At 39.4% G+C, this 25,850-nt stretch overlaps 1 protein-coding gene across 1 annotated transcript; it reads left to right on the top strand.

Moving 5' to 3' along the window:
- The first annotated feature begins 5,745 nt into the window (after positions 1-5,745).
- On the top strand, positions 5,746-11,102 carry ela3l (elastase 3 like). Its single transcript, XM_084728123.1, has 7 exons — positions 5,746-5,889; positions 6,088-6,185; positions 6,566-6,694; positions 8,461-8,597; positions 8,960-9,105; positions 10,760-10,912; positions 11,046-11,102. Exons 2-7 carry the CDS (start codon positions 6,163-6,165, stop codon positions 11,061-11,063), a joined length of 606 nt encoding a protein of 201 aa, XP_084584249.1. The 5' UTR covers positions 5,746-5,889; positions 6,088-6,162; the 3' UTR covers positions 11,064-11,102.
- Positions 11,103-25,850: the final 14,748 nt, after the last annotated feature.

Below are 25,850 nucleotides of genomic sequence, written 5' to 3'. Positions count from 1 at the left end.
ACAAGCCAATATAGCAATTAACCACTCAAAGTAGCTGATTGACTCCTGACATGCTGACTATTGAAACTGAGGAGGGCTGCTGTGCCTAAAATCTGTGTGAACTGCAAGCCTCTTAACACAAGTAATTGATAGTTCATTTACTTGTGACAGAAAAAAGCAAAAAAGGAGATCATCTGGTGAAAATAGAAACACGGAACGGCTGTGAAATTTTAGTACGTGAGTATACAAGGCGAAAATGCCAAATCAAATAAATAACGCACCCTAAAAACTACAGCACTGCATGTGGTGAGACAGAGAGGCTGCACCCAGCCCCACTACTCCCCTGCTGCTCTCTCCCACTCAGCATGAAAGAAACGGAAACCTGGCAAGTACGTACAAGATCTGTAGGACGACCAGTTCGGTCATGATGCGCCTATGAGATTTAATTAAATCACTAGTTCCCAACACGGGAGTTTCTTGAGGGATAATGAGCCAAAAATGTTGGAAAAACACTGAATGAAAGCCACAGTAAACAAAGAAGACATCAAAATGAAATAACCATAAGCAACAACAATCGAAACGCGAAGGCAGGGGAAGCCTTCTGTTAACATCAGTAGGAAGGATAATGATAAAAGCAAATCAGCAGCAGACAGCCGATGTTTGGATTTACTGCAGCCCTCCAGCTCAAAACACACTGCCTGTGGCAAATAAGGCAGCCCCTGGAAAATACAGCTGTATATTTTTTAAAGGAGAGACACTTAACAATATGGATGTCAGTGGGCTGGGAATAGGCTAAACATTAGACTATTTCTACAAACTAAAAGATCCGCCACACTGAGCAGAGGCACCAGACATACCAGTGGCGGTATGCAAGGAAAATTACTTAAAAACCACACAGCTGCCTGCAGCCAATAGCGCCGACCTGCCACAATAATATTTATACTTTATTGCAAAATCTTTCTCCTTTGCTCCACATGGGGAATGGCAATGGCCAGTACAGTGTTTACAGCCCAAAAGTGACATAAACCAACCATAAACCTCACACAGAGTGTCATTCAGGGTTCAGCCGCTGCTCTGATAGTGAAAACAGGCTGAAGTGTACCTGTTACAAAGCCCCGAGGGGGGCTCCAGTCGATGAGGTGTTCTGCTTTTGCTCAGCCGTGAAACTAGTAATCATCATCCCACAACATGACAGGCTGCGTCTGACTGCACATAAACATATTTGAGCAGATTTTAGAGATCAGAGGTTTTGGACTCAATATGAAGGGTTGGTGATATCTCAGTTTGGATTATTTGAAGTGGGGTTGTAAGAGGAAACTATCGATGGGCAGTGTATGAACTACAGTACATCCTGGTTAATTGAGCAACAAACGTGTTCATTCCTAGTTTTTAAATGTGAAGTATTTAAATGTATGTTTTATTGTTATTTGCTGCACTCAGTTTTTATTTTGGTTTATGAGATTTTGCTATACTCAGTTTACCATCTTTTTACCTCACTGTTCTAATCTCCTATTTTCATTAAAGCCCTTCTAGGAATTCGTGCTGCAAATTAGCATTCGCTACAAGCACGGTTTCTGTCCCTATCAAATAAACCTTAGATGCCCGTCGGCACGCTGCCAGTTAAGTGAAGCAGAGACGAGCACCATCATGGAAGCTTCCTCCTCTTACTCCTCTTTGCTTCTGCTACCTGAAGGGGGCGTGTCGAACGGCGTCTACTTTACAGCGTGCACTGATTATCAATAAGCACCTCATTCAACCCCACATCAAATAATTTGAACTATCCCTTTAATATGTGAAAAAACTGCATTAACTGAGATCATTTACTTTATCTATTTTTATCTTCCTTTTTTTTGTTTAATGTAGTTATATCAATTCAGTGTGCACCTCAGCTCATTATCTTGTGTCATCTGGCCACTATCAAATTAATGAATACAAGAGGTTTAATCAGAAAATGAGAAAGGGAGGCATCTATTCTGGACACTGGCCTGTAATAAGTTTAACAATGTTTTACAGATTTGAAGAGTAATTTTAATTAGCTTTCAATTAATTGCATATCGCAGCCACGGAGAAGTTTGCACATGCACGACAGGGATGTGCGCACACAAACACACACACACACACACAGACAGGCTGTGTATGTCTCAGCTTGTTTTGTTGTTGCCTTTCAAGTGTTTTTTTTTCCTTCCTATCAAGTATTCTCCAGCCTGATGTTTAGCTCTAACCAAACTTTAAAAACAAAACTTTAAAAAACAACAATGTTTTGTAGATTCAGCTGTCATAAGTTGTAAGGTATCCTCCCTGTGGTGTAGGAAGGTCTCTTACTATCATTTTCAACGTCAAAGTTTTGTCTGACCTCCTTTTTCAGATGCTGCAACCCAGTTAGATTGAGGATTGATTTTTTTAAATGACTCACTTAGCAAAGCTTGGATGCAGTTTCTTGCTGCACAAAATAAAGCATTACATTTTTCTCTTTTGTTAAAGAACATAACCCAGATTGGTTTCTAAACAGATAAATTGTCCCATCTAGTGGTGAACTGGGAGACTAAATGATTCATGAACAAAATTCCAGTCTGAGTCTGAAGTAGCCTGATGAAAATGTTGTTTGTTATTTCTGAAATACTTTGTATTACAGCACGATGTCTGTTCAAAGAGGTCACAGACCAGAAATAAAGCTCTTGTAACAGCCAAAACAATGTTTGGCCCTAAACGACCTGATTCTGTCGACACTGGTGTCAGGCTCTCTCATCAGAAACACCTTTAAGATCATTACACAGATGCATTTTCTGTTCACATGCTGACTATTCCTCCTTCCTCCTTCTCGACTGACTCCACCTGTTTTCTGCACCGTAACACCTAGCCTTTATTGTGCCATGTAATTTTACCCAAGCAGCCTTTGACAGATTTACAATGTCTGCATGCTGAGTCACCTCAGGCCTACACACTCTGACACATTCATACCTCAGGAATTGTTTCTGTGTCCTCCATGTCTCATAACATATTCCAGTCCTATTTATTTTAAGTCATAACAACCTCATGATGATACAGTGTTTTAAACAGCGCCGTTAAAATAAGAAATATGACACTGAGCAAATTAAACTGCATATTCATAATGAAGAATCACAGACGTTTCAGCAACATCTTTATAGGATGTCCTGATGATGCTGAACATCAGCAGGTTGGTTTTGTCTGCGATCAGGTCGCAAAGAAAGATTAATTTAATCTAAGATTAGTTCTAATCAGAGTTTAGCAAAACTAAGTATAAAATGTCTAAAGTATAAAACCAGATTTAAAGTTAAGCAGGGCTTTGTTGCAGAATTGCTCAGTGTAGTAAATCCAATTTAGTGACTTTTAAATTATGTAAATAAACAAAAAAATTAGAGTGCTGCCAGTACCTAGTGAGTATAAAAACAGAGGGAAACCATTAACTTTCAGCTGCTTAGTATTCATTAAAAAAAAGTTGCTTTGTTTGATAGCTAGCTTTAAAAAATTAAGGCAAGCTAGCTCAAACATTAACAAAACGCTGCACTGTTTGCCAGCTAACTAAATAGTAAAAAAAAAAAAAAAAAGACAGAGAGAGAAAAACGAAAAAAAACGATATTGTTTGCTAGCCAATTTTAACAAAACATTACATTGATTGCTAACCTGCAAAACACTTTTTAAAAAGTCATATTGTTTGCTTGCTGGCTTAAATCTTTGTTAGCCTACTTTGCCTGTTCACAATGGCTCAGCAGGGGAACTCTAATTCCTCCTGTGAGGAAAAAAACCGATGGTGTAATTATTACCTGGAGCGAAAGAAAGAAGAGACACAACATAAAACTCAATCGGGTTGAGTCTGTCTCTTCACTTTCTCTGAGGATTGTGATTATTTTGTTCAGCCCATCTAAAAAGAAAAAAAAAACTAGAGTAAAAACTAAACCAATTCTATACTAAAAAGTTTAGATTTTCTTAATTTTAAGCTACTTTAAAGGTTTGGTGCAATGTAAGTTGAACAATCATTTCAAAATGAATCCCTGATGTTGCAGCCCAGCCAAACCCTCTCGGGATTCTGAGAAAAATGAGAGGTTCTGTGTCTTTCTCCATTTTGAACATACTAAAATACTGTAAAGGCAAGTACTTTTCAAGCTTGTTTGTACACAATGGTTTATTGAGCATCTTTTTCCAAAACTGTTGTACCAGGTACACCTCTCTTTTTTACATTGCAGTTGTTGACTATTTTTGACATCAGCCTTCTTCAAATATGTGCATTTGTCTTTAAAGTGATATATAAGAATGCAGATTTAACTCGTAGCTTTAGATATTATTTTGTTGATAATTAACAAGTTATAAGAAGATATAAGCCTTTACAAGTTTTGATTACACTAATTTTACATTTCCTTTATGGGTTTTGTTTCTTTGTAATCACGTATGTGAGAAACAAATAAAAAAAATAAACATTTAACTTTACAAGATTCACAGAGTGTTTGAATGTGAAATATATTGATTGATATGTCTGGTCATACGTACAGTCATACAGTATGTCTCACATTGCTGGCACTGCAGAACTGCGTATGGTGTAAGATGTCAAAATGATTGCAGTGTAGTTGTCGATATTTTCTGCTCCAGTGACACCATCTGTTTCTTATTGTCCTAGTTATTTATCATCATAATGCTTCTAAGTTTGATTTTTGTTTCACAATTCAGAGAAAACAGGCCAGGACCAGTAATCCAGATGTTGGCTTCCCATGCTGTTATGCAAACGTTTAATCCAGGTCTCTGGGAAAAGATTTTATTGTAGGAGTAAAGGTGAGTTCAAAAACAGAATATGATGTGGAGGTGGTTCAGTTATGTGTCTCCAGCATTTATACACATACTTGTACAGCGCGTGTATACATGTGAACCCTCATGGATTCACTACACTCTTAGAAATAAGGGTTCAAAGAGGCTTCTTCCTGAAGAGAGGGCGTCTGAAGAAGGAAAGATTTGTCAAAGGTTCTTTGTAAGACTAAGGGTTCCTTTAAGAACCTGCCCCCCCCCACCCCACCCCCAGAACAGAACAGAACTGTTCAAGAACCGGAGTTAATTTGGTGGTGGGAAATAAGGCCGATAGAGGGTTCTGGGTTGAACCATTACACTATAGACAGGTCTTACTGCGGCTGTGGATGAAACGTTTCACAGATGGCTCTAAGAATAACCCTTTTCGCTGGGTTCTCAGCAGAACTCTCCGAAAGTGTCTCAAGTGGAACCAAGAACTAGAAAGGATTCTTCTATGGAGACAAACCCTTTGTGGTTGTAGTTAGCACCTTTATTTCAAAGAGTAACAGAGCATACATCGTAGCCCCACATGAAGGTCATGGGAAATGTTCCAGAAAAGACACCTGTATGATCCGTCATCCACCCAGTTGCACTGACCCTCATCGCCATTGGTCCATCTCCGTCCCCGGAGGCCTTGATAAACCAATAGGAGCACGTGTCGTCGCATTCGGAGCGGGTATAGCCTGTGGTAGAAAGTTTAAAAGAGAGTGTGTGTCCTGCTGTCCCTCAGCAGAAGCATCAATCAACATGATCCCCATTGTGCTGGCCTCTGTGCTCATTGCTAGTGGTAAGAACATCTGGCATTCCCTAATTCTGTGTTTAATTGTTTCTGTGTGTTTGCAAGTGTGTGTGTGTGTGTGCATGGGTGTGTATTACCACACAGGGAGCTAACACTGTGCTCTTCTTTATTGAAGAGAAAAATGAGGCAGTTTGTGCCGGATATGGGAATCAGAAGTAATTCTATTGTTCTCCTGCCTCACGAACACTCCCTTCTGACCATCCCACTCATGGTTATTTCCTCCTTCTCCAGCCCTTGGGTGTGGCACCCCACCCATCGAGCCCCTGACTTCCCGTGTGGTCAATGGAGTAGATGCCAAGCCCCACAGCTGGCCCTGGCAGGTATGCTAATATGTACACATCTGGCAGTGTTTTTATATTTACCGGCTAACCTTATGGGTTCGGCATCTGCTGATTAAACTCCAGGCCCCATGGCTATTGAAAATTCTGTAATTAAATGGTTGCTTTTGAATTAAATCAGCAAAATATCCATAACCTGCTTCTTAATGCATCCTCTATGTTGTCCTTTTTTGTCTCCAGATCTCTCTGCAGTATGAGAGGGACGGTGTGTGGAGGCACACTTGTGGGGGATCTCTGATTGCTGCCAACTGGGTCATGACTGCTGCTCACTGCATCAAGTACGAGCAGCAGAGGAACATAAACACACAAACACAACCGCCAATGCCCACGCTTTACAAGTCACATGCACACACAGATCTTCTCTTCAATATTCTGTACTTATTCTGCACTACGGCATGTGCCTAATTCTGGACCCTAAATCCTGCTTAACCCTCATAGAAAAGAGGACTGGATGAGTCAAGAAGTCCAAAGGTTTCCAACCAAAACTAATAAAAAGTACAGTCAAGGTCATCTGAACCGCTGCCCAGTTCAAATCCTCATCTAGCCAGCACATTTAATCATCGATTCAAACTCATCAAATTGTTCAAATCAACCTCGCACTAAATCTTCTGTTTGCTTTAGCATGAGCCCTGAACAGTTTGTTCTCTCAACCCCGCAGCACCAAGTTGTCCTACAGGGTGTTTGTGGGCAAATACAACCTGGTGGAGGAGGAGGCTGGCTCCAAGGCCATCCTGCCTGAGAAGATTGTCGTCCATGAGAAATGGAACCCCATCTTTGTGGCCCTGGGGTAAGAAAAGCACCACCGTACAGAACAAAGAGCAGTCTGAGTCGCCTCCTGCGACATACAGTACATCATAATCCATTCTGTGTCCAGGTGAAAAAGTGGGCTGATTTTTAAATTCAATTTGTTCGCTTCAGCAAATACCTTAGACCACAGGGTTTTCTCTCAGCCGAGGACCCCCTTATAAGATATAAAATATACTGGGCAGGGACCCCCTCATGTATGTCCTTCAGAATAATTTGACTTTGCCTTTCTTTTTGCACTGCGATTGTTATGTGAATGAAATTAACAAACTAAAGTAATATTTTAGTATTTAAAACAGTTTTTTTTTTATCATGATAGTTTGAATGAATGTGAAAACTATTCACAGACCCCCTGGCAGGGTGCTATTGACCCCTGTTTGAGAGCCACTGACTTAGACACCAGTTACAACATTTTAATATTCATTCACAAAGAGGGAGGGGAACTTTTTCCACAGTGGAAAACTAGAGAGATAAGATTAGCTATTGAGTTTATTTATATGAATGTGTAGATATGAGAACAGTAAAAAAAAAAAAAAATGGAAAAGCACAGACTGCACTCTTCTCATAATGAGAAATTATGATGGAATACTAAAAAAATATACTTATACTTATATATATATATACTACTAAATAAAATATACTTTAAGTACAAAGTAAAAGTACTCATCGTGCCCATTTCAGAGTAATGTATATCATATTATTGAAGTACCAGTAGGGATGCACCAGAATCTGAACATATTATTTGAGAAAGCAGAAACAGAAACAGATATTTCTTCTATTTGAAGTTGCTCATCATTATTTGGAAAAAGTCGGCTCCATGATTACCTCAGCATAGTTATAAAAGGTTGCATCTACCTTTAATCAATCACTGATTTAATGCAACTACCGAATTATCTATTTTTTTATACATCCTGTTTTCATTTTTATTTCCAATGAAAACAGGATCTCTTGATTTATAAAACATTTCTTTCAGTTTCTGATTTTTTTTTCATCGTGGCCCAGTGAAAGGGGAGGTGGTGGTGGGCTTCAGACAGCTCATAAAACTTAGTTTAGCTAAAATAACAAGAGGGAGATGAAAAGTGCAGTATCAGGATGTTGTTCATAATTAATTATATGTCCATTTTAAATAATTTTGATGCTTTGAAGGCAAAACAATCTGCATTGCAGATGAATGTGCAGTTAGAAAATGAAACATTTGTTCAATTTATTGTTACTTGCAGTATTGACCACTTCTGTTCTTCTATCCAAATACAGATACAGCGACAGATGATTTTTTGGCTGAACAGATTAAAATAATGACTCTGTGCACCTCTAATAGGCAAATTACTTTAATGTTTCAGCTGGTAAAAGTAGGACATATTTTTTACTATACTGTCACATAGATTGTGAATTTCATCAATGAGCTAATAAAGTTTATAATTAATATAACATCATAATTTATCTGTTAATTATTCCTGGTATTATGAATCTAAATCTGAAAAGTAATTAAATCTATGCAGTGGACTACAAAGTATAATATTTGCCTCTCAAATGAGTAGAAACAACAAGTAGAAGAAAATGGAAATAATCAAGAACAAGTATCTCAAAATTATACTCAAGTAAAAGTACTTAGTTACCACTGCTCAGTACCTTCCCTAACTTTGTTTCTTTCTCCATCCCTCTGGCTCTGGAGGAAGATTTTAAATTGCTTGTCAGTACAACCAGCTTCCTCAGCCTCTGCCTCCCTGTTTCTTTCTGTGTCTCTTGCAGTAACGATATCGCCCTGATCAAGCTGTCAGAGTCTGTGACTTTGAGTGACCAGGTGCAGTTGGCATGCATCCCTCCTGCCGACACTGTGCTGTCCAACCTCTACCCCTGCTACATCACCGGCTGGGGCAGGCTGTACAGTAAGTCACTGGTGGAAGGCTGCATTGTGTTTATGTGTCTGCCATCGATTTTTTTTTTTTCAGTTTAGTATCTCTGAGATGTCTTCATGTTGCTGTGCAAGCGAGATGTTTGGATTTATGGCCAGCTGTGTGTGTGTGTGTGAGTGTGTGTGCGATCAGGGTTACCAGGGAAACCTCCAAAGTTAGGATGAAAATCACATGCATGAGATTTTCACAGAAACTTTTTTGGTGAGGGGATCACTCCTAAATTGAAAATTTGGGTCGGACTGTGAATTTGGCGCTTGGGGAAATGCTGTAAAACAGATTTGACAGACGGCTAGTGTATGTGGATGATGGTAATAGACTCTGCCCGTGTGTTTTAGCCGGAGGCCCCATAGCTGATAAGCTGCAGCAGGCTTTGATGCCTGTGGCTGACCATGCCACCTGCTCCCAGCCTGACTGGTGGGGTATCGCTGTCAGGACCACCATGGTGTGTGCTGGTGGGGATGGAATCGTGGCTGGATGCAACGTAAGTTTGGACTGTGTGTGTGTTTGTATGTGCAAGAAGAGAGGAAAAAATCTATTTATTTGTGTATTTTCAGCTATTTCTTTTTTTCTTCTAAAAATTCTCAGTGATTACACCTAACATTGTAAAGCGTACACAGCCTGCTTACTGCAGAACAGTTCTTGATTATGCCAGTGAAATAAATTTTAATTTGAATGCAATGTGTATGAGTGTTTCACGTAAAGATATCTGATAGGAAGCTTTTTTTTTTAAAACACACTCACCTACACTGTAAAAATACACTATTTCTTTACAATTTAAACAGTTAGTTTCTAGGCTGCCTTAAATTTTTTAAGTTGTTAGTTTTTTAGTTATAATTATTAATTAAGTAGTTTTAGTTCCTAACATCAGTATCTGCATCAGACCACAAAAATCCAGTATCGGTCAGACCTACTACTTTGTATTATTCATCTAAATCTGAAAAGTTATAAAGGCTATCAAAGAAATGTAGTGGAGTAAAAAGGTACAATATTTGCCTGTGAGCTGTAGTAGAGTCAAACTATAAAGTTAATGATTCAGAACAAGTAAACATTTATTATAACATGTTAAATTTTTAGTGTGAGGGGGCAGGGACTGAATTCATGGTTCAGTGTTTTCATTATTGTCAAAACAAGCACCTGTGACTTATCTTAAAGTGTAGAGACACAGCAATTCCATCATACATGTTTTCTATAAACTAAAAAGGTCTCAGGAGAACAATGCATGCTGGGAAGTCTGCTAATATGCTAGTCATCTTTCTTTAAAAGCTTAATTTAATGAGTTGTTTGAACTCTATACAGTACATTCATTCAACTGAAAAGACTTCAGATTAGAAGAACTCATGTTTATAAATTCTGAAGTATTCTGAAAATATCTAAAACTTTTCAGTTTAATTAACTTGAATTAATGTAATTGTATATTTATATTAAGTTCATGTTAAGAGATTAGTTTATTCCACTAAATTCCTGTATGAGGAAAAACAGCTAGAATGTGACACAACAGTGCCTTTAAACTATGTGGTGGTAGTCTGCAAGATTAAAAGCAGTTGCTGCAATATGAGGGAAAAGGAGGAGGCTTCTTTTTTTTTTTTTTTCCAAAAATCTCAAAATGAAGTAGGTTGTTTGCTAGTTTTCCATCTAATCTTAATGTAATGTTGCCTGCCCATATGGCTAATTAGCTAATTTAGCATTAGCTGTGCAGCAGCTGTCCAAAGACATTCGAAAGAACGGCAGCTTGTGATTTGTTAACAGCGTGAGCCATTTGAAATTTATACATAACCTATAAATTCATATGACAGTGTAAAATAATAGATGTTAGAAGTTGATTTGTAGGACGATACATGTTTGAAAGCAACACAGAATGCCTGAGAGCCTTATTACATTATGCCACCTGCAGCCTGAATTTGTGTTTTCCATAAATAAAGATATTTCCACCATGAACTGATGCAGAAAACACACAAATTGGTGCATAAACATAACCAGAATGTTAAATTGAAAACTACACCCTTGCCTGCGCTCCCCATTATACTTGGTGAAACACTGACTCTGATTGTGATTCTGTTAGTTGTGCCATGCCTGTCTACCAGCAACTCCACCAAATGAATGAAACATAAGCCGTCCTCCTCTCTTTCTGTGTCCAGGGCGACTCTGGCGGCCCTCTGAACTGTAAGAACAGCGCTGGCACCTGGGAGGTTCATGGCATCGCCAGCTTCGTCTCTGGCCTCGGCTGCAACTATGAGAAGAAACCCACCGTCTTCACCAGGGTCTCTGCTTTCAACGACTGGATCGACCAGGTAAGAGGGAGGCACACAAACAGATTTGATTTCTCCCGTGAAGGAGAACCATCCGCTGGCTTAAACTAACTGCTGTTTCTTTGTTGTTTTGTTCTTACGGACTGAACAATGTGTTTTTTGTCTTTTTTTCCAGGTTATGATGAGCAACTAAAGAAGCTGATGTGTCAATAAAAAGACTCAGTAAACTGCATTTGTCTTGTGTGCAATGTGTGTGTTATGATACCAGCCAGAATTAGCAAACTCTCACATTTGATTTGACACCTATCAAGATCAACAGTGAATGAATTTTAAATCATATTAAAGGGATAGTTCGGATTTTTCTGAAGTGGGGTTATATGAAGTAGCGGAGAAGCAGCAGGAGTACCTGGAAGCTGAACAATGTTCTGCTGTGGACAGGGTCAGGAGCAAGACACATTTTAGCCATCTAAAAATTAAATATCAGTTAAAGTCTATGCTGCATTTACTATATTCTCACCACGTTACCTTGCCATCAGACAGGCTTTTCTGATGGGAAACCACTGTTGCATGAGCTCTCTCCAAATAAACCAAACTCCATAGGTGAAATTAGTCTAAATACAGGAGTTGCTGCTCTACTGCTGCCTCGATTGGTCAAATTGTTCCATGTTATTGTGTAACTTCAGTGTTTTAAAAGGATAATTTGCATTGACAGAGGTCACACAGTTACACAATACCAATAAGCAACTCCTGTGGTCTGTGAAATAAAGTTACTGCTTTTGCCAAAGGAGGAGGAAGAGGGAAAATACACTTCAGAAAATCCAAACTATCCCTTTAACAGATTCTGGTGCTTTCCTATGAGGCTGAAAAACACTGTCAACACATGTCCAGCAGGTGTCCTCATACACTCATGATTGGAAATTGGTTGTGACAGCTTTCCAAAATCAGGATGCTGTGCAGAATAACCAATGTTTCTGGCTGGAAAACAGCGCCAACAAACAGATGTGATACACTGCGAACAGCTCAAATAAAACAAGCTGGTGATTTAGGAAAAAATAATCCATCAGCAATGTGTCAAACAACACCAAGTTGCATACTGGATGATCACAGTGAATGGTATGTGTGCCGTTATGAAATAGACCCTTCATATAAAATATGAATCTAATATCACAGCTTGAAACTGACCTGGTTTGTCCCTGTGCCCTCACTACAGGAGGCCTTTATGAAAACCATAATATTCGTCTGGGGAGTCTATCTTTCCTCATGATAACAGCGCAGTGAAAATGAAGAAGGCTAGAATGGCAAAAAAATTGGGATTAACACTTCTGTAATTTTTTTTCTTCACTGTGATGGGATGTGGATGAGAGAGTGGAGGGAGGGGGGAGAATTAAGAAAGAAATTTAATTGCCTCTTTCTTTTTTATCTCACTCTTTCTCCTTTCTCTCTGTCACATTTGCAAGACTCACACAGACTCACACGCTGATAAGTTTTGACAGGGTAATGGAGGTGTGTGAGTGTCTCCATTGACACGAGAGGCGGTGATCAGACGTGACACGTCCTGCAAGTCATAATGACTGTGTATGTGTGTGTGTCAGCATGCATGTGTGTGTGTACGTTCAGAGCAGACAGAGGGGGACACTGGGAGTTATTTTTAATGTGTGTCCACGATTCTCTGAGGCTATTTGAGTGCATTTCTCTGATCTGATGAATCACTCTTCTGAAGCAGCTTCCTCCGAGTATCAGTCTGTGATCAGTGATAACTATCCCATCTAAGCTCTCACGGAGGTTCCAGCACAAGTGCTGCTCCCTGACTAATTCAGGCTGATTTGTATGAAAAATGAAGGTATCCATAAATATGGCCTGTCTTCATTTTGAAGTGCATCCATAGCAATAAACCCATACAGTTTTTACAAGCTGTTTGGTTTGTTACAGTGCAGTAGGGAATAAACATGGAATCATAAATCAGAGTGCAGTAATTTTCATTAAAATTTAAAAGTCCAGAGTGTAACTCTGTTTTTCAGTGTAGATCATAAACCCTAAAATATAACACTAATGATTGAGATAGGTTGAGTAATAAACGTTATGGTGTTTTTATCCAGCATTTTTTCACAGGTCAGTCTTGACCTAACAAAGATGGCAGCAATGTTGAACTTCAACCAAGAACACTGGAATTTGATTCTTGTGTGAAGCTTATTGGTGACTTATTTCTTTTTAGATTTAGGTGTCTTATTATCTTCAGTGTTCTGTCTTCTGTCACAGGACTTGGTTTTCCCCTCTTGCACAATGTAGTGTGACGCATTCCTGCTTTATGGACCATCACTTAGTTTCCAGCGTCAAATCAGCAGCAAATGTTTATGGTCACCCAAGTTCTTTTTCATCCACAAGTTAGTTCAAAAACTTATAGTTAACCGTTCGCTTTGCATATAGTATATATTAATGTGTAGTCAGTATCTGGGTGAAATACAAAGTTTTTAAGGAGCTCCTTTCTGTTGCTGTCTGGGTAAATTTAAGCAACAAAACTACTTGGCAAGGTTGAGGAAAATATCATGGCTTGGGTAAGAATAGAATGTGAAAGATGTTAGAAGCCTTTTCTGGCAGAAAAATAGCAAGGCTGACTTCTCCCAAGTGCTGCTGGGAAGACGAGAGTGGGACAAGGTGTTTTCAATCTGCAAGTCGGCTGCTAGATACCATTAAATCCCACGCACTGGTCCTTTAAATTAAACCTTTTAATGTATCTGCCTAAGTCATGACATCATCCAAACTATAAGAAGAGTTAAACATGACACATTCCATCTGGCTCTGAAATGATCATATAGACTAATCGTGTAAAATGTGACTAATGCAATATGTGAAGTTATTACAATATAATCACATTAATCATTACAAACTATAAACACAGACAGATAATAGCATGATCCAGTGTTTCAGCACTGACTACATATTTGCTCATTTAGTGCTGCATTAAATTATATTTATCAGGCCACTACATCATGTGGCAGTTATTACACTGTCAGTCACTACATTCTTATTTAATTTAAACTCTGTACTTCTTGAAATATTGATAACATATGCGCCAGAGCAGCACTCTGATTAAACCGCTGCTCTCTGGATTTCTTCCTCTGTTAAACTTTTTTTTCTGAAGCCATCAGCGAGGAGGAGAATGAGGCCTCAAAAGAATGCTTTGTCTCTGCCTGAACTCTGTGGGTCAGGGTACCCCACTCCCATCGCACACACACACACACACACACACACACACATGCACACAAACAAAGAGGGAGACAGAAAGAGTGAGCAGAATCCCCCAGGGACACCATGCTGTTGTGCTGAATATCAATTAGGAAAAAAAGGGGCAACAAGTTTAAAGTTTGCACAACTGCTATTCAGCTGCTTGCAACATGTTTTAAAGAGGCCGTATTGTGCTAATTTTCAAGCTCATACTTTTAGTTTGGGTTTTGGTTATGTTTGCATGCTTTCATGTTCAAAAAACACATTTCTCTTGATTCCAAACAGAATTTGGGATGGGCTTGGGGCCTTAGAGAGTGGCATATTAACAGAGGGTGAATGGAGGTGCTGCAGATGCTGTATGAGCTTGGAAATGTGCATAATATGGCCACTATAAGGCTCTAAGCCTAAATTCTGTTCAAAACAAGCTGTGCATGATGCAAATGTGTTACAGCGTGATGTCACAAAGTAACAGAACAAAGGCTAGATTACAAATGAGGCGTTTCAGGCAGTTTAGAAAAAGTGTTTTCTGTAGGGAAGAGAGAGAGAGAGGAACAACCCTGTCCTGATTTGTGGACTTTGTGTGGGCATTATAACTTCGCAGACCTTCGGCATGCACAAAAAAGCTATAAAACACACTAAAAGATGGGGTAAAGTCCCCAAAACCATAATATGGCCTCTCTGGGTGTAATATAAGCAGGGAGGGAGGTGCTTGTAATTCCCTGCAGCTCTGCCAGTATTAAAGCCAAGATATTCTTGATGAACAGTGCAGTTTTGAAATGGGTCCTTCAACATTTTCTTTGACAATAATTTCAGAATTTGCCATGTCTCTACAAGGATGCACTATTGTGAGCATTTATGAATGCACCCTACATCTCTGTACTTTTCTTTCATTGTTTCTTTCTTTGCTTTTTTTCTTTTTTCCAGGATAAACAATGCAGCGTGTTTTTGCATGATGTTACATTTGTTTTGCTGTACTGTAGCACACTGGTTCCCAACCTTGGGCTCCTCAACCCCACTAGGGGTTGCCAAAGCTGCACAGAGGGTCACACTCTCGATTTCAAGGTGTATAAGGTGTTTTTAAAATATGCCCTTGCCTTATATCTCAGCAATTCATTAATTTCCATGAAGAAAACTAAATGGCATCGTTATTTTAAAATTTAGATTATTATTCAAGATAACTCACAGGATAAGAGCACAGTGAAGATCTGAACACAAGCCATACTTAGTCTCCACTCTCTGCTAAACATCCCTGTCCTGCATTAGAACAAGAAGTACAACAACCTAAGAGCTAATAGAACAATGAGAAAACGCTGAATTTACCTGGAAAAAAAAACTTATTAACTATATATGATTGCTAATAATTAAAGCTACAATGTGTCATTTTCAGAAAATTCCTGTTTTTAATGACACCAGTGGAAAAATTGTCTATTTTCCTCTGAGACGTTTCTCTTTTTTTTTGGATTTGGCGTCCATAGCTACTTTAAGGATGCTCAAGACTAGCCACCAGCAAAATTTAGAGGAAACGGCACCATGCTGTAAATTTTAGTCAATGAAATATTAAAACTTTTGTTTTAATCATTCTGTCTACATCAGTGTATGTTTATATAAGCCACAGGGAGACACTTTATTCTCTAAGTCCCTTTGAGGACTTAAATAATAAAGTATGGAAGTTTTATATTATATTTTTATGGTGTCAATTTGCTCTGCTGTGATTATAGGGACTATTTTGGTCTGGAATACAAATTTTAAACACAGGAATATTAAACTATAAAGTAGATATGAGAAATTGTACATTAATGCACACATGAATGTCAAAAAAAAAAGTCTGAAACGCAGCTGTAGCCACTGGACAAGAGCATCCTGCAGGGCACTTTTCGCCCCTATGGTGCCCCTTTGAGCGGTCAGTTTACTCAATGACAGAAAAGCAGAAAGGTGTACTGTACCTCTCCTGAATGTTTGGGTTGTTGAAATGACCTTTCGCACCGTGCAAAAGTGTTGACCTGAGGATCTTCACAGCAGTGCGAGAGGAAAAGCCCTTGATGGGATGTTCCAAGAGCGTCTTTGTATAAATAGCTCAGTAGTAACAGACTGAGAGGGAGAGAGGGAGGGCTGGGTGGTGAAGGGTGGAGGGGGAGGGACCGGGGGGGGGATGATGAGCAGCCACACTGACAGCAGCATCTCCGCTCTGTCGCCCTGCGCCAGCCTGTCAGCAGTCACTGGGAACCGGCCGGGACTCCGCCAGCTCCACTTCATTAACAGTCCGCTGCTGACCGGCCGCGGTGCTCAGCCATATTGCAGAGCGGTCGAGCAGAGTTTGGTGACCTACTTCGAGACAAAAGTTCCCGCCTCACTAACAATTTGGTGAAGTTGCTGAACATCGGTGCTGGTTCGGAACATTTTGTGTAATCGCGTTTTTGCGGCTGAGGCGGAGTATTTACGCATGGACACCGGACACCAAAGTGAAGAATTAGGTAGGCTGCTCTATCAAATATGTATGTGCTTCAAGTGATACTGCAAGTTTAAACAGCAGGTAAAATTATTGCGACATAAACAAATGCCATGCAATCGGTTTTCCTCTATTTCTCCTCATCTAAATTCTGCGCAAAAGACTTGAGCACTGTGGGACATTAAACCAATTTTGAAGTACTTTAAAGTATTTTGACATCGTATTCAATGTAATGGTTTTGAAATAGTAATACAGTGGGGGAGACCGGGGATAGTTGTAACACTTTTTGTTTGAGTCTCAGTAATTCAGTTGTTGTTTGTGCTGGATCTCTTAAACTTTGTTACACGGTATGCATAAAGGGCTTCACAATGTCCAAATTAAATTGTAAATGGATCGAAATGAGCTTTCATTTCCAGTAATCAAAAGTAAAGGCAGAATCAGCGATTCACCCACTGTTTTTTTTTTTCTATCCACCCCCGCCTACTAGCAGCATCCAGCGGAAGAAAACACAACAGTTAAGGGACCACACAGTTTAGCTTACCAGCCATTACACAAGACTTACAAAAAGAAATTTGAAAATGTGAATGAGAGTTGTCAAGGCATAAAACCAATGATCTGTTGATCTTTACAAATCAAGTAGTCGGTAGTCTTATCAGTAGCATAGCCATCAGTGAGAGAAAAAATTAAGTCTATTCAAGTAAAAAAAAACTCAAAAGTTATGTCAAATCATGGATTTGGAGAATCGTACTCTTGTACCTATATTTATCTACAGATCATAGACTGATCAGATATCATTGACGACTGTCCTGAGTTACAAGCAGTTGTCCTGAGTCCTGTACTGTTTGTCCTGAAGATTAAATTAACTCAGGTTTTGATTAGCTACAGCCACATACAACACAATCATTGTGTGTCTTTATCATAATGGCAGTTGACTTCATCAAGAAAATTAATTAATTTTAGTACTGAGTTTTGACTTTAACATGTTTTACTGTTTATTGACAGTAAATATAATGCATTCAAGGCCACACCCTGATGACAAGACCAGGCCTAACCCAGCTGCTCTGTCCTGAATTTCACCCATTCTCGTCTGGTCACCCAAATTAGCATTGGCTAATTAACATTAGCTGCAGATAGATGTACCAGTTAGAGATAGTTTGTCAGTTTAGGACCCACACTATCCAAATTTCTGTCTGTGTCTTCAGTCACTGTCTTAGTTGTGGCAGAAGTAGATGTTTGCCTTCTTTTTGACTTGAGTTTGTAAAGTATTCCACTCACACAGTGCAGCAGTTCTCCTTATTTTAATGAACTGTCCCCACCCCATGCAACCATTACATAGCTAACTGTTTTAGCATGTGGCCTTGAAGGTAGCACAAATGCAAAGCATCAGATTAAACTAAAGAAACTGCTACTTTAGGTTATGTAAGTCAAACCATTGTTTCAACAGTATAATGAACGCTAAGCCAAAAGTAATCTGTAAAATTTTACTGTCTTACAAGGTCATAAAATACAGGACAACAGTATTGCTCATAGTTACATTCCACTACTCCTGTGAGCACATAAAGGAAATGGGAGTATATGATATTGATGACATCACCCCAGCACTTTTCTGATTGGTCAAACCAACAGTCTTACAACTAGCCTGGTGTTACAACAACCAAAAATCTAATTTCTAATTGCGCCCAGTTTGAAGAACCACAGAGTGTTTGGCTCTGCTCAGGTGTTAAATAATAAAAAAATGGTGCCAGCCCTTAACTTCACAGTGAAGTTGTGGCCATGCAGCTGGTGTTGTCAAATGAGCTGGGGAGGAGGGGAGGTGGTGCAGTCACAGGAGATGATGATAGTGTACCACAAGGTGATGCATTATGCACAAGTATTTGCCTGTTTTGTATGTAGTCACCTGCAGGTGTGTGAGTTGATCCTGGTGGCCGTATGCTTGCATGTAGTGCCCGTTTGGCTATTCTGTAAACAAGCATTCTTTGGTGCATGTAGGCTACTATTTGCATTAATTTACATTAGATTGTTTGCATGCATGCACAAAAGGCCTTTATGCTGGTCAATGGTACCATTCACAAACAGATAAATGCATGCACAAGCACACACTCGTGCTTTATTTTTGCTATTGCAAGACTAAAAGCACAACTGTTTCCTGTTGCAGCCACAGAGCCATTACATAACAGATGGATGTTATCTGTGTATCGATTGTGGCCTCAGGGAGTGAGCACATGTCTGAGTGTGGTGGGTCAGTCATGTGTTGTTCTGATCTTTGAGCCTTTTGTATCTAATACAAACATTCAATCATTCAGACTCATGAAGGAGTCCAGGGACTTTCTGACACATTATTTTATGAATGAGGCTGGATCTCTTCAAACTCAAAGCAGTCAAATGGCCAAGAGTGATATCCAAATCTCAGGAGGTGCAATTTTTGTGAAAAAAATGTGAGAAGAAAACAGCGTTATAGTAAAGTACTGTGGCACGACAAATCTTGTTCCCCAGATGTAAGAAAACACGTCGTTTTGGTACAGACCCCGACAACATTATCATGATTTTATATCCTTGTTTAGTAAATGAAAATTGTTATGCAAAAATGATCATTCCCACTAATCATGAATCATATCGCAATATCTGTCAACATAATCACAATGTGATTATTTTACCATATTGTGCAGTCCTTTCAGATATTAGATTTGTCAGAATCTTGGTACACAAAGAAAAGCAATGTGAAAATGTAACATTTAGGGATGTGCTGATACAATATTCATTATTTGTGTGACTGACCAAAATAACTGGATCTGATAGGCTTTTTGGGGAAAAAAACATGATCAATTTGCCCAAACTATCACATAAATGCTTGATTAAACTTTGATCGACATGCTGTAAAGAGAGATGTGTCACAATTAGCACTGATGAGCATCATGTTTGACGTAAACAGTAGCTGAATGAGAGTGAGACCTGTCAACATGTCAGCTGTGTGGAGTTATTTTAAGCCTAAGGAAGAACAAAGCTAAACAGAGAAGTGCTACGCATCATTACATGCTGCTTATTTAAACTTCATTTTGAATGCTGCTGACCAGGGTGGGTTGAAAATGCTGTGCATTTTGCTTAACCAATAGTTTAAAACACTAACAATTGGATTAAGTGATCAATCATTAATAATTCTTATTCAACAAATGACTCCATCAGACAAAATCATGTCAAATGAGATGCAATTGCAGCCATTTTTAGACCATGGATTCATTATCAATTAATCACTTTAATTCATAATTTCGATTAATTGATAAATGATCAATCATTGATCAATCATACGGAGTCCTGACCAATCAAAAATGCTGATAAAAGTTCTGTGTGTTAAAAAAAAAAAGAGGAAGCATCAGTGCAGTGAGTCATGTTATGGCCTGGGTATTTCTTCTTTCATGGAGAAGAATATTTGTTTCACAGTTTGACGATGATGTTTTTTAGATGGCTAGGTCAAATGAAATACATCCGTACAAATGTAACAAGTTTTGCTAAATCGATTAAGACAGGCAAAAAGATGGTATCAGGTTAATATCGGTGTAGGCACACACCATAAGGCTGCTGTATCTGTGTCTGTATCAGGCATGAAAAAAACTGGTATTGCGCCATCCCTTGTAACATAATCCCTGTTGAAACTTTTATTCTAATTTGGCTTGTTTTATGTTCTGTTTGAATACATTTGCTTTCCTCCAGCGTGGTCACTAACAGAGCAATCTTCTTGTGTTCAGAGAAAATGTGTTTATCTTGCAAATGAGAACAAATTATCCTTGTAGTTATTAAAACGTGCACCGTGATCATCTACTTTGGGAAGTACGAGTTATGAAAATGTGCTATAATTGGTGATAATGAATAACTGGTGTGACTGCTGTGTGTTTTCTAGTTATATGCACCGCTGATTGTTTGAAATCAATATGAGCGCACAGTCTTCTGTTCCAACACACTGCTCACACTCATTTGATTACCCTCTCTAGCACACACATACGCATTCAGACGCTTCCCCGTCACATCTCTCTGTCCTCTAATAGTCTACTCATTCCTCATGTTTGCTCTAATTGAAATTGTAAACTGGATACACTACGTTTAGTGTCGTCTGACTTCTGAGAAAAAAGTTCCCCGGGATGTTTTGGAAATTTTCTGCGAGGCTGTGAGGGCAGTTTTATTGACAGTAATCCCAATTATGAGGGTACTTCCCCCTTCCAGGGATGCCACCAGCATCCTGAGAGGGACCCATCTGCTACAAACAGAGGCTGGATTCATGCGTTGGAGAGCAGATCAGATGCATCACTGCCACCTACTCTGACTCGGAGCTATCTGTCTTTATTTGGTGTGGTCATAAAATGCCTATAAAGGGAAGGATAACTTTGAAATGAGCTCTCAACAGCAAGCTTGGACTGTTGCAGCGTTGCCCTCAGTTGGAGAGGGGAGGAAATATGCGGTCTCATTAGAAATGCATTAGAGGGAAGGGAGAGGAGAGGTAGAGAAGCGAGGAGACAAGCTCGAGTTTTTATCTGTTAAACTCTGAGAGGGAAAAATATTCACACTTTCCAGTCTCCAACTCACGCTTGATCCGACTTCTCTCTCCCACACACACACACACACACACACACACCAGTACACCTCAGTGACCCATTTAATATCAGCCACAAAACTGGCAACTATATTCCCACGTGATGCTCCTGAAAACACATTACTGCTGAAGCTCATTCAAAATAATTCGGCGAGAGAAAGTGCTTACTGGCACCTTCGTTATCAGTTTAATAACTTCATCGCTCTCTTGCCTGTATGAGTAAAACGGATGTTTCAACACAGTGCTGCAGCCGAGAGGCTCTTTCTTCTTCTGTAATTCTCTGTTATCATTCACAGATTATTATACATTACCAAGTCCCCAGAATGAAGTTGTCTCCTCACCTGCCTGACTCTTTTCTTGTATTTTAGAGGTGCTGAGATATTATTATAACACTCATTTGTGTAGCTTTATTAAAACACTTGTAATGTTCTGTACTCTGTAAAAATCAGACAGGGATTTAGAGGAATCCATGCATCTTTTCTCATTAAAGGGGCACTTAACCCCAAAATCAAAAATACATATTTTCTCCTGGTCTGTAGTGCTATTTATCCAGATTGTCTTGGTGTGAGTTGCAGAGTTTTGTAGATATCAGCTGTGGAGATGTTTGCCTTCTCTCCAATATAATGGCAACAAAATGGCTCTCGGTTTGTTGTGCTCAAAGCACCAAAAATATACACTTGAAAAATTCGAAACCAGTGTCCGTTTCCAAAGATCACGATCCAGTTACTCAAAATAATCCGCAGATCGTGTTGTGAGCAGTCCCATATAGGAACTGCTTTCTCTCTGCAAAATAATCTACCAGAACTACTTTCTATTCCACTAGAAAGAAAGTTTTTGTGTTTTTGTTCCCATTTCACATTAATTAGACTTTAAATTAATGCTGAAAGTTTGCCAAATGACTTAGTGTCTGTTTGTGAGCTGTAAGAAATCGCTCAAATTCTTGTAGAAGGTGCAGATGTTTATAAATTAAATTAAATTAAGCAATATCTTAATGGAGTCTTGCAGGCAGTGAGACAGGCAGTCACTGAACTCCAACTCCAGAGTGTGTCTTTTCAGAGCAGTGGCCTTTACAGGCTTAACTTTACACTGACAGACAATTGAGAGAGCTATAAATAAACCTTGACTTAAAGTTAAATCAAATGGTGTATTTTTACAGTGTATTTGACGCTGCGCTTATAGCATCTTAAAAAAAGAATAAAAACCCTTGGGCAGGTACAGGACATACGCAGGTTGTTCCATTTATAGCGTCTGCAGGGATAAAGCCACCTTGGCCTAGTGACTAACTTGTCAGAGAGAAAGTAATCTTTCCTGAGCTGACCTCACTAGTGGGCTGACTCAGGAGGCCCACATGACCAGCAGGTTAACGGTGGCCAAGTGTGCCAACGTGTGTGTGTGTGTGCATGTGTTGGCCATACTACAGGGATAGTTTGGATTTTTTTTATGCAGGGCTGTATGAGGCCCTTATCAAGAGTCAGTGTATTAACCACAGCGGATGCTGGTTGGCATGCCCCCAGTTTGGAGAAGCGGCAGGAGTACCAGTGTAGGAAGCTAAGCAAGCTAAGACTTTGATAATTGTGCACACTAACAACTCCTGTGTTCTGCAAGGTAAAATTACTGATTTATTCTCTGGAGTTTGGATGGTTTGGAGAGAGCAGTGAAAATATCCTAAATCAGGGGATCCATGACCCCTTGGGAGTCAAATTAATTAAATTAATCTAGTCTCAAATTATGCCTGAAAATATGCATTAACATGAATCAAACATATTATTAACAAAGAAAAAAGAAAAGAAAGAAAACATTTAATTTACACAACATTGACAAAAGGCCCACCCATGAATCCTTGTGGAATCATATGAGCCAGCTAGCTACTAAATCATTGTGCAAAGCAAACTATTTAGCTGTGTATTGTTGAAACATCTTGGACAGTTAGCTGTATTATTGTCCCAAGTGTACAGACATTCATGTAAGCCACAGTGGATCATTATGTAACTTCTCAAGCAAGAAACTCTGACATATCCTCCACCCCAGAAACTTAAGGCTAATGCAGCTAACATAAGCCATGCTGTAACTTCTGCTGATTCAGCAGCAACGGTTAAATGCAAATGAAAGATATAGTTGGTGGTTCTGCTCTGTCCCTGTAGCAGCTAAAATATATTTATATATGATATATAACATACACTTAAACTGACAAAGATTTTTTAGGCGTTTCTCCAAAGTGGGGACATGTCGACCACCATCTAATGTAGCTAATACACTGACTATGGATGAATACTTCATGCAGTCCCACATCAAATAATCTGAACTGTCCCTTTAATTCAACACATTCATGTGATGCATTTTCTTTCTTTCCAGGGTGAATCTGTGGAGTTGGAGTGACCAACGTGGCGCTGCCTGCAGACCTCTGAAATATGATATGACCAACGGTGAGTGGCTGCTGTCCATTTTACCATGGAGCACGAACTGAGGTTGGGCCTGTCCATTTGGTCCATCGTGGCCATCGTTTGCAACTCCGTGGTGGGCGTCCTCATCCTCATCCTCTTCGTCATCCTCTACAAGGCCTGCAAGGTGCCTTCACACCCGGAGAAAGTGCCAGTTTTCACAGCAGAGCCGGAGCAAAAGAAGGCAGAACAGAAGTACCTACTGACTGCAGCCTGAAACAAATTTAAGAGACTTGAAATGCAGAAAAAAATTAAACTTTGTGGATCTAACAGAGGTCAAGAAGAGCAGTTGAACTTCCTCTTCCTCTTCAATCGCTCAGTGACTCCTTCTGTTTTACACACTGTTCATATTTCTCCACCAGCAGCCCCTCATCTACGCCATTCTGTGGAGCTCAGAGTGAGCTAACTGCGTTAAGAGTTGTGGCAAGACCAACAACAACAACAAGCAGGCCCAATCCTCTTATCTCTGCTGTGCTTCGCTGGGACTGTCCATCTGTCAGTCTGTTTGCTTTGCTCTACACAGGCTACACACCATGATCTCCTCCTCTTCCTCTGCTCCATTCTTTTTCATCCCTCCACACGAGACAAGAAGTGCGAGGCTGTGGAGGCGAAACAGCAAAAAGACGATGGATTGTAGCGGGAAAGTTTGGGGTGATGGGTTTGGTTGAGAGTCACAGTAACATCATGATAGAGGTAAAGAGAAAAAGTATCTCTCTGGCAATGACAGAGCTGCAAACGGACGACAGGTGGAAACCAAAAGCCTGGGAAGGAGAGAGATGCTGCTGGAGAAAGTGTATGAGGAGTCAAGACAAGGCGGAGAGGGAGACAGATGGAGATAAAGGGCAAATTTTTGGTGGGGATGATAAAGTGCAGGGGAAGGAATGGGGCTTTGATGTGTTTGTTTACTGAGAGGGAGCTCCAGGCCCCAGTTTGACTGTCTTCTTATTTGACACACAAGTCTGCACCGATCTGACTCCCGTGGGATTAAAAGCAACGGAAAAAAAACGTTATTCATGTCCCGGTGTGCCTCTCTTTCATTCTGTGAGCTCCTGTAAAAACTGACTAAGATATTTATAGACAGCCCTCACCAGAAATGACAGGCTGAACGCTCACAGTCTCACAGTAACAAGTGAATATTGTATTTATTGTAGTGAATGTGCTGCAGCTAACACACTGACTGTGTGATATCAATGTTGTCCTAAGGACTGAAGAGTGATGGGATGTATCAGTGCAACACACCAATCATAATCTCCACATCATCAGAATAAAAAGTGCTGCACACCAGTACATCTTAGATACCTTTTTTATGAATGGAAGGGCTCCTCAAATAAATGTGCTTTATTTTATGTTTAAGAAACACCAGTTTAAATCTAATCTCAGGTGTGAGTTAACTCACTTTTAGTTCAAAAATATTTTTAAAACAAATACTGATCTGATTTTCTGTGCAGCAGTTTCCGTTCTACTTAATTTCTAAGATATTTCTGGGTTACTTAATTGGAATGATGAACAATAATTTGTGCTGAAATGACTATTTGTTTAAAGGCTTAATATGTAACATTTCTGCATTAAAATGTCTGAAAACAATTAGACCTATGTTGTATATGTTTTTGAGTTGTGTGTGGTCCAGGGGGAAATAGTGGTTCTTGAGTGGGTTGTAGCGAGTCCCAAGCAAAAAAATAGGAAAAAATATTTAAACTTTTATTACATTTTTGTGGAAGTTGCGACAACAAGGGAAGAAACAGGGTTGATTGACTATTATTGTCTTTAAGTGTAAAAAAGAAATATTCAGATGGGATTCCTTAAGACAAAATCCACTCAAATTGGAATTCCTAATCTCGTAGGGGTTCTTGATATGAAAAAGTTTGCAAACCCCTGGTTTACGTTATCCAGAATGTTTCCAAACCCAGAGAAATATGTAATTTCCATTTGATCGTCTGTCACTTGTGTGGGTGCATTCCAATACCCATACTACCATATTGTTTAGTACACAAGCCTGGCTGCTTGGATATTTTGACCTACAATCCTCTGCGCAATGGAGGATCATCAAATCAACTGAGCCGCTGAAACAGCACAGACAGATTCCAGCTTTCCAAATCACATACTTTTTTGTTTTACTTCAAATTTCGCACTATGGATGTATGAGCAAGAGGGTCGAAGTTCAAGGTGCAATGTTATGATGAAGAAGTCTGTGCCATTTGTATGCATACTGGATGCAACTGTACATACTTTACATGAAATCAAATAAAATAAATTCAAAGTTTGGTATTTGATAAATCATTGAATAACATGGGACTA

Source organism: Lutjanus erythropterus, chromosome 10 (assembly GCF_056507025.1).
Source record: "Lutjanus erythropterus isolate fLutEry1 chromosome 10, fLutEry1.hap2, whole genome shotgun sequence".
NCBI classification, from domain to species: Eukaryota; Metazoa; Chordata; class Actinopteri; order Lutjaniformes; family Lutjanidae; genus Lutjanus; species Lutjanus erythropterus.
Note: the sequence above shows the minus strand (reverse complement) of the source record. Positions and strands in the feature narration are given on the sequence as shown.

Bases quoted from the DNA above. Each gene is read 5' to 3' on its own strand.
- ela3l (XM_084728123.1), top strand. From the start codon at position 6,163: ATGACTGCTGCTCACTGCATCAA. The intron at 6,186-6,565 runs GTACGAGCAGCA...TCAACCCCGCAG, and splicing joins ACTGCTGCTCACTGCATCAA to CACCAAGTTGTCCTACAGGG. The intron at 9,106-10,759 runs GTAAGTTTGGAC...TTCTGTGTCCAG, and splicing joins GAATCGTGGCTGGATGCAAC to GGCGACTCTGGCGGCCCTCT.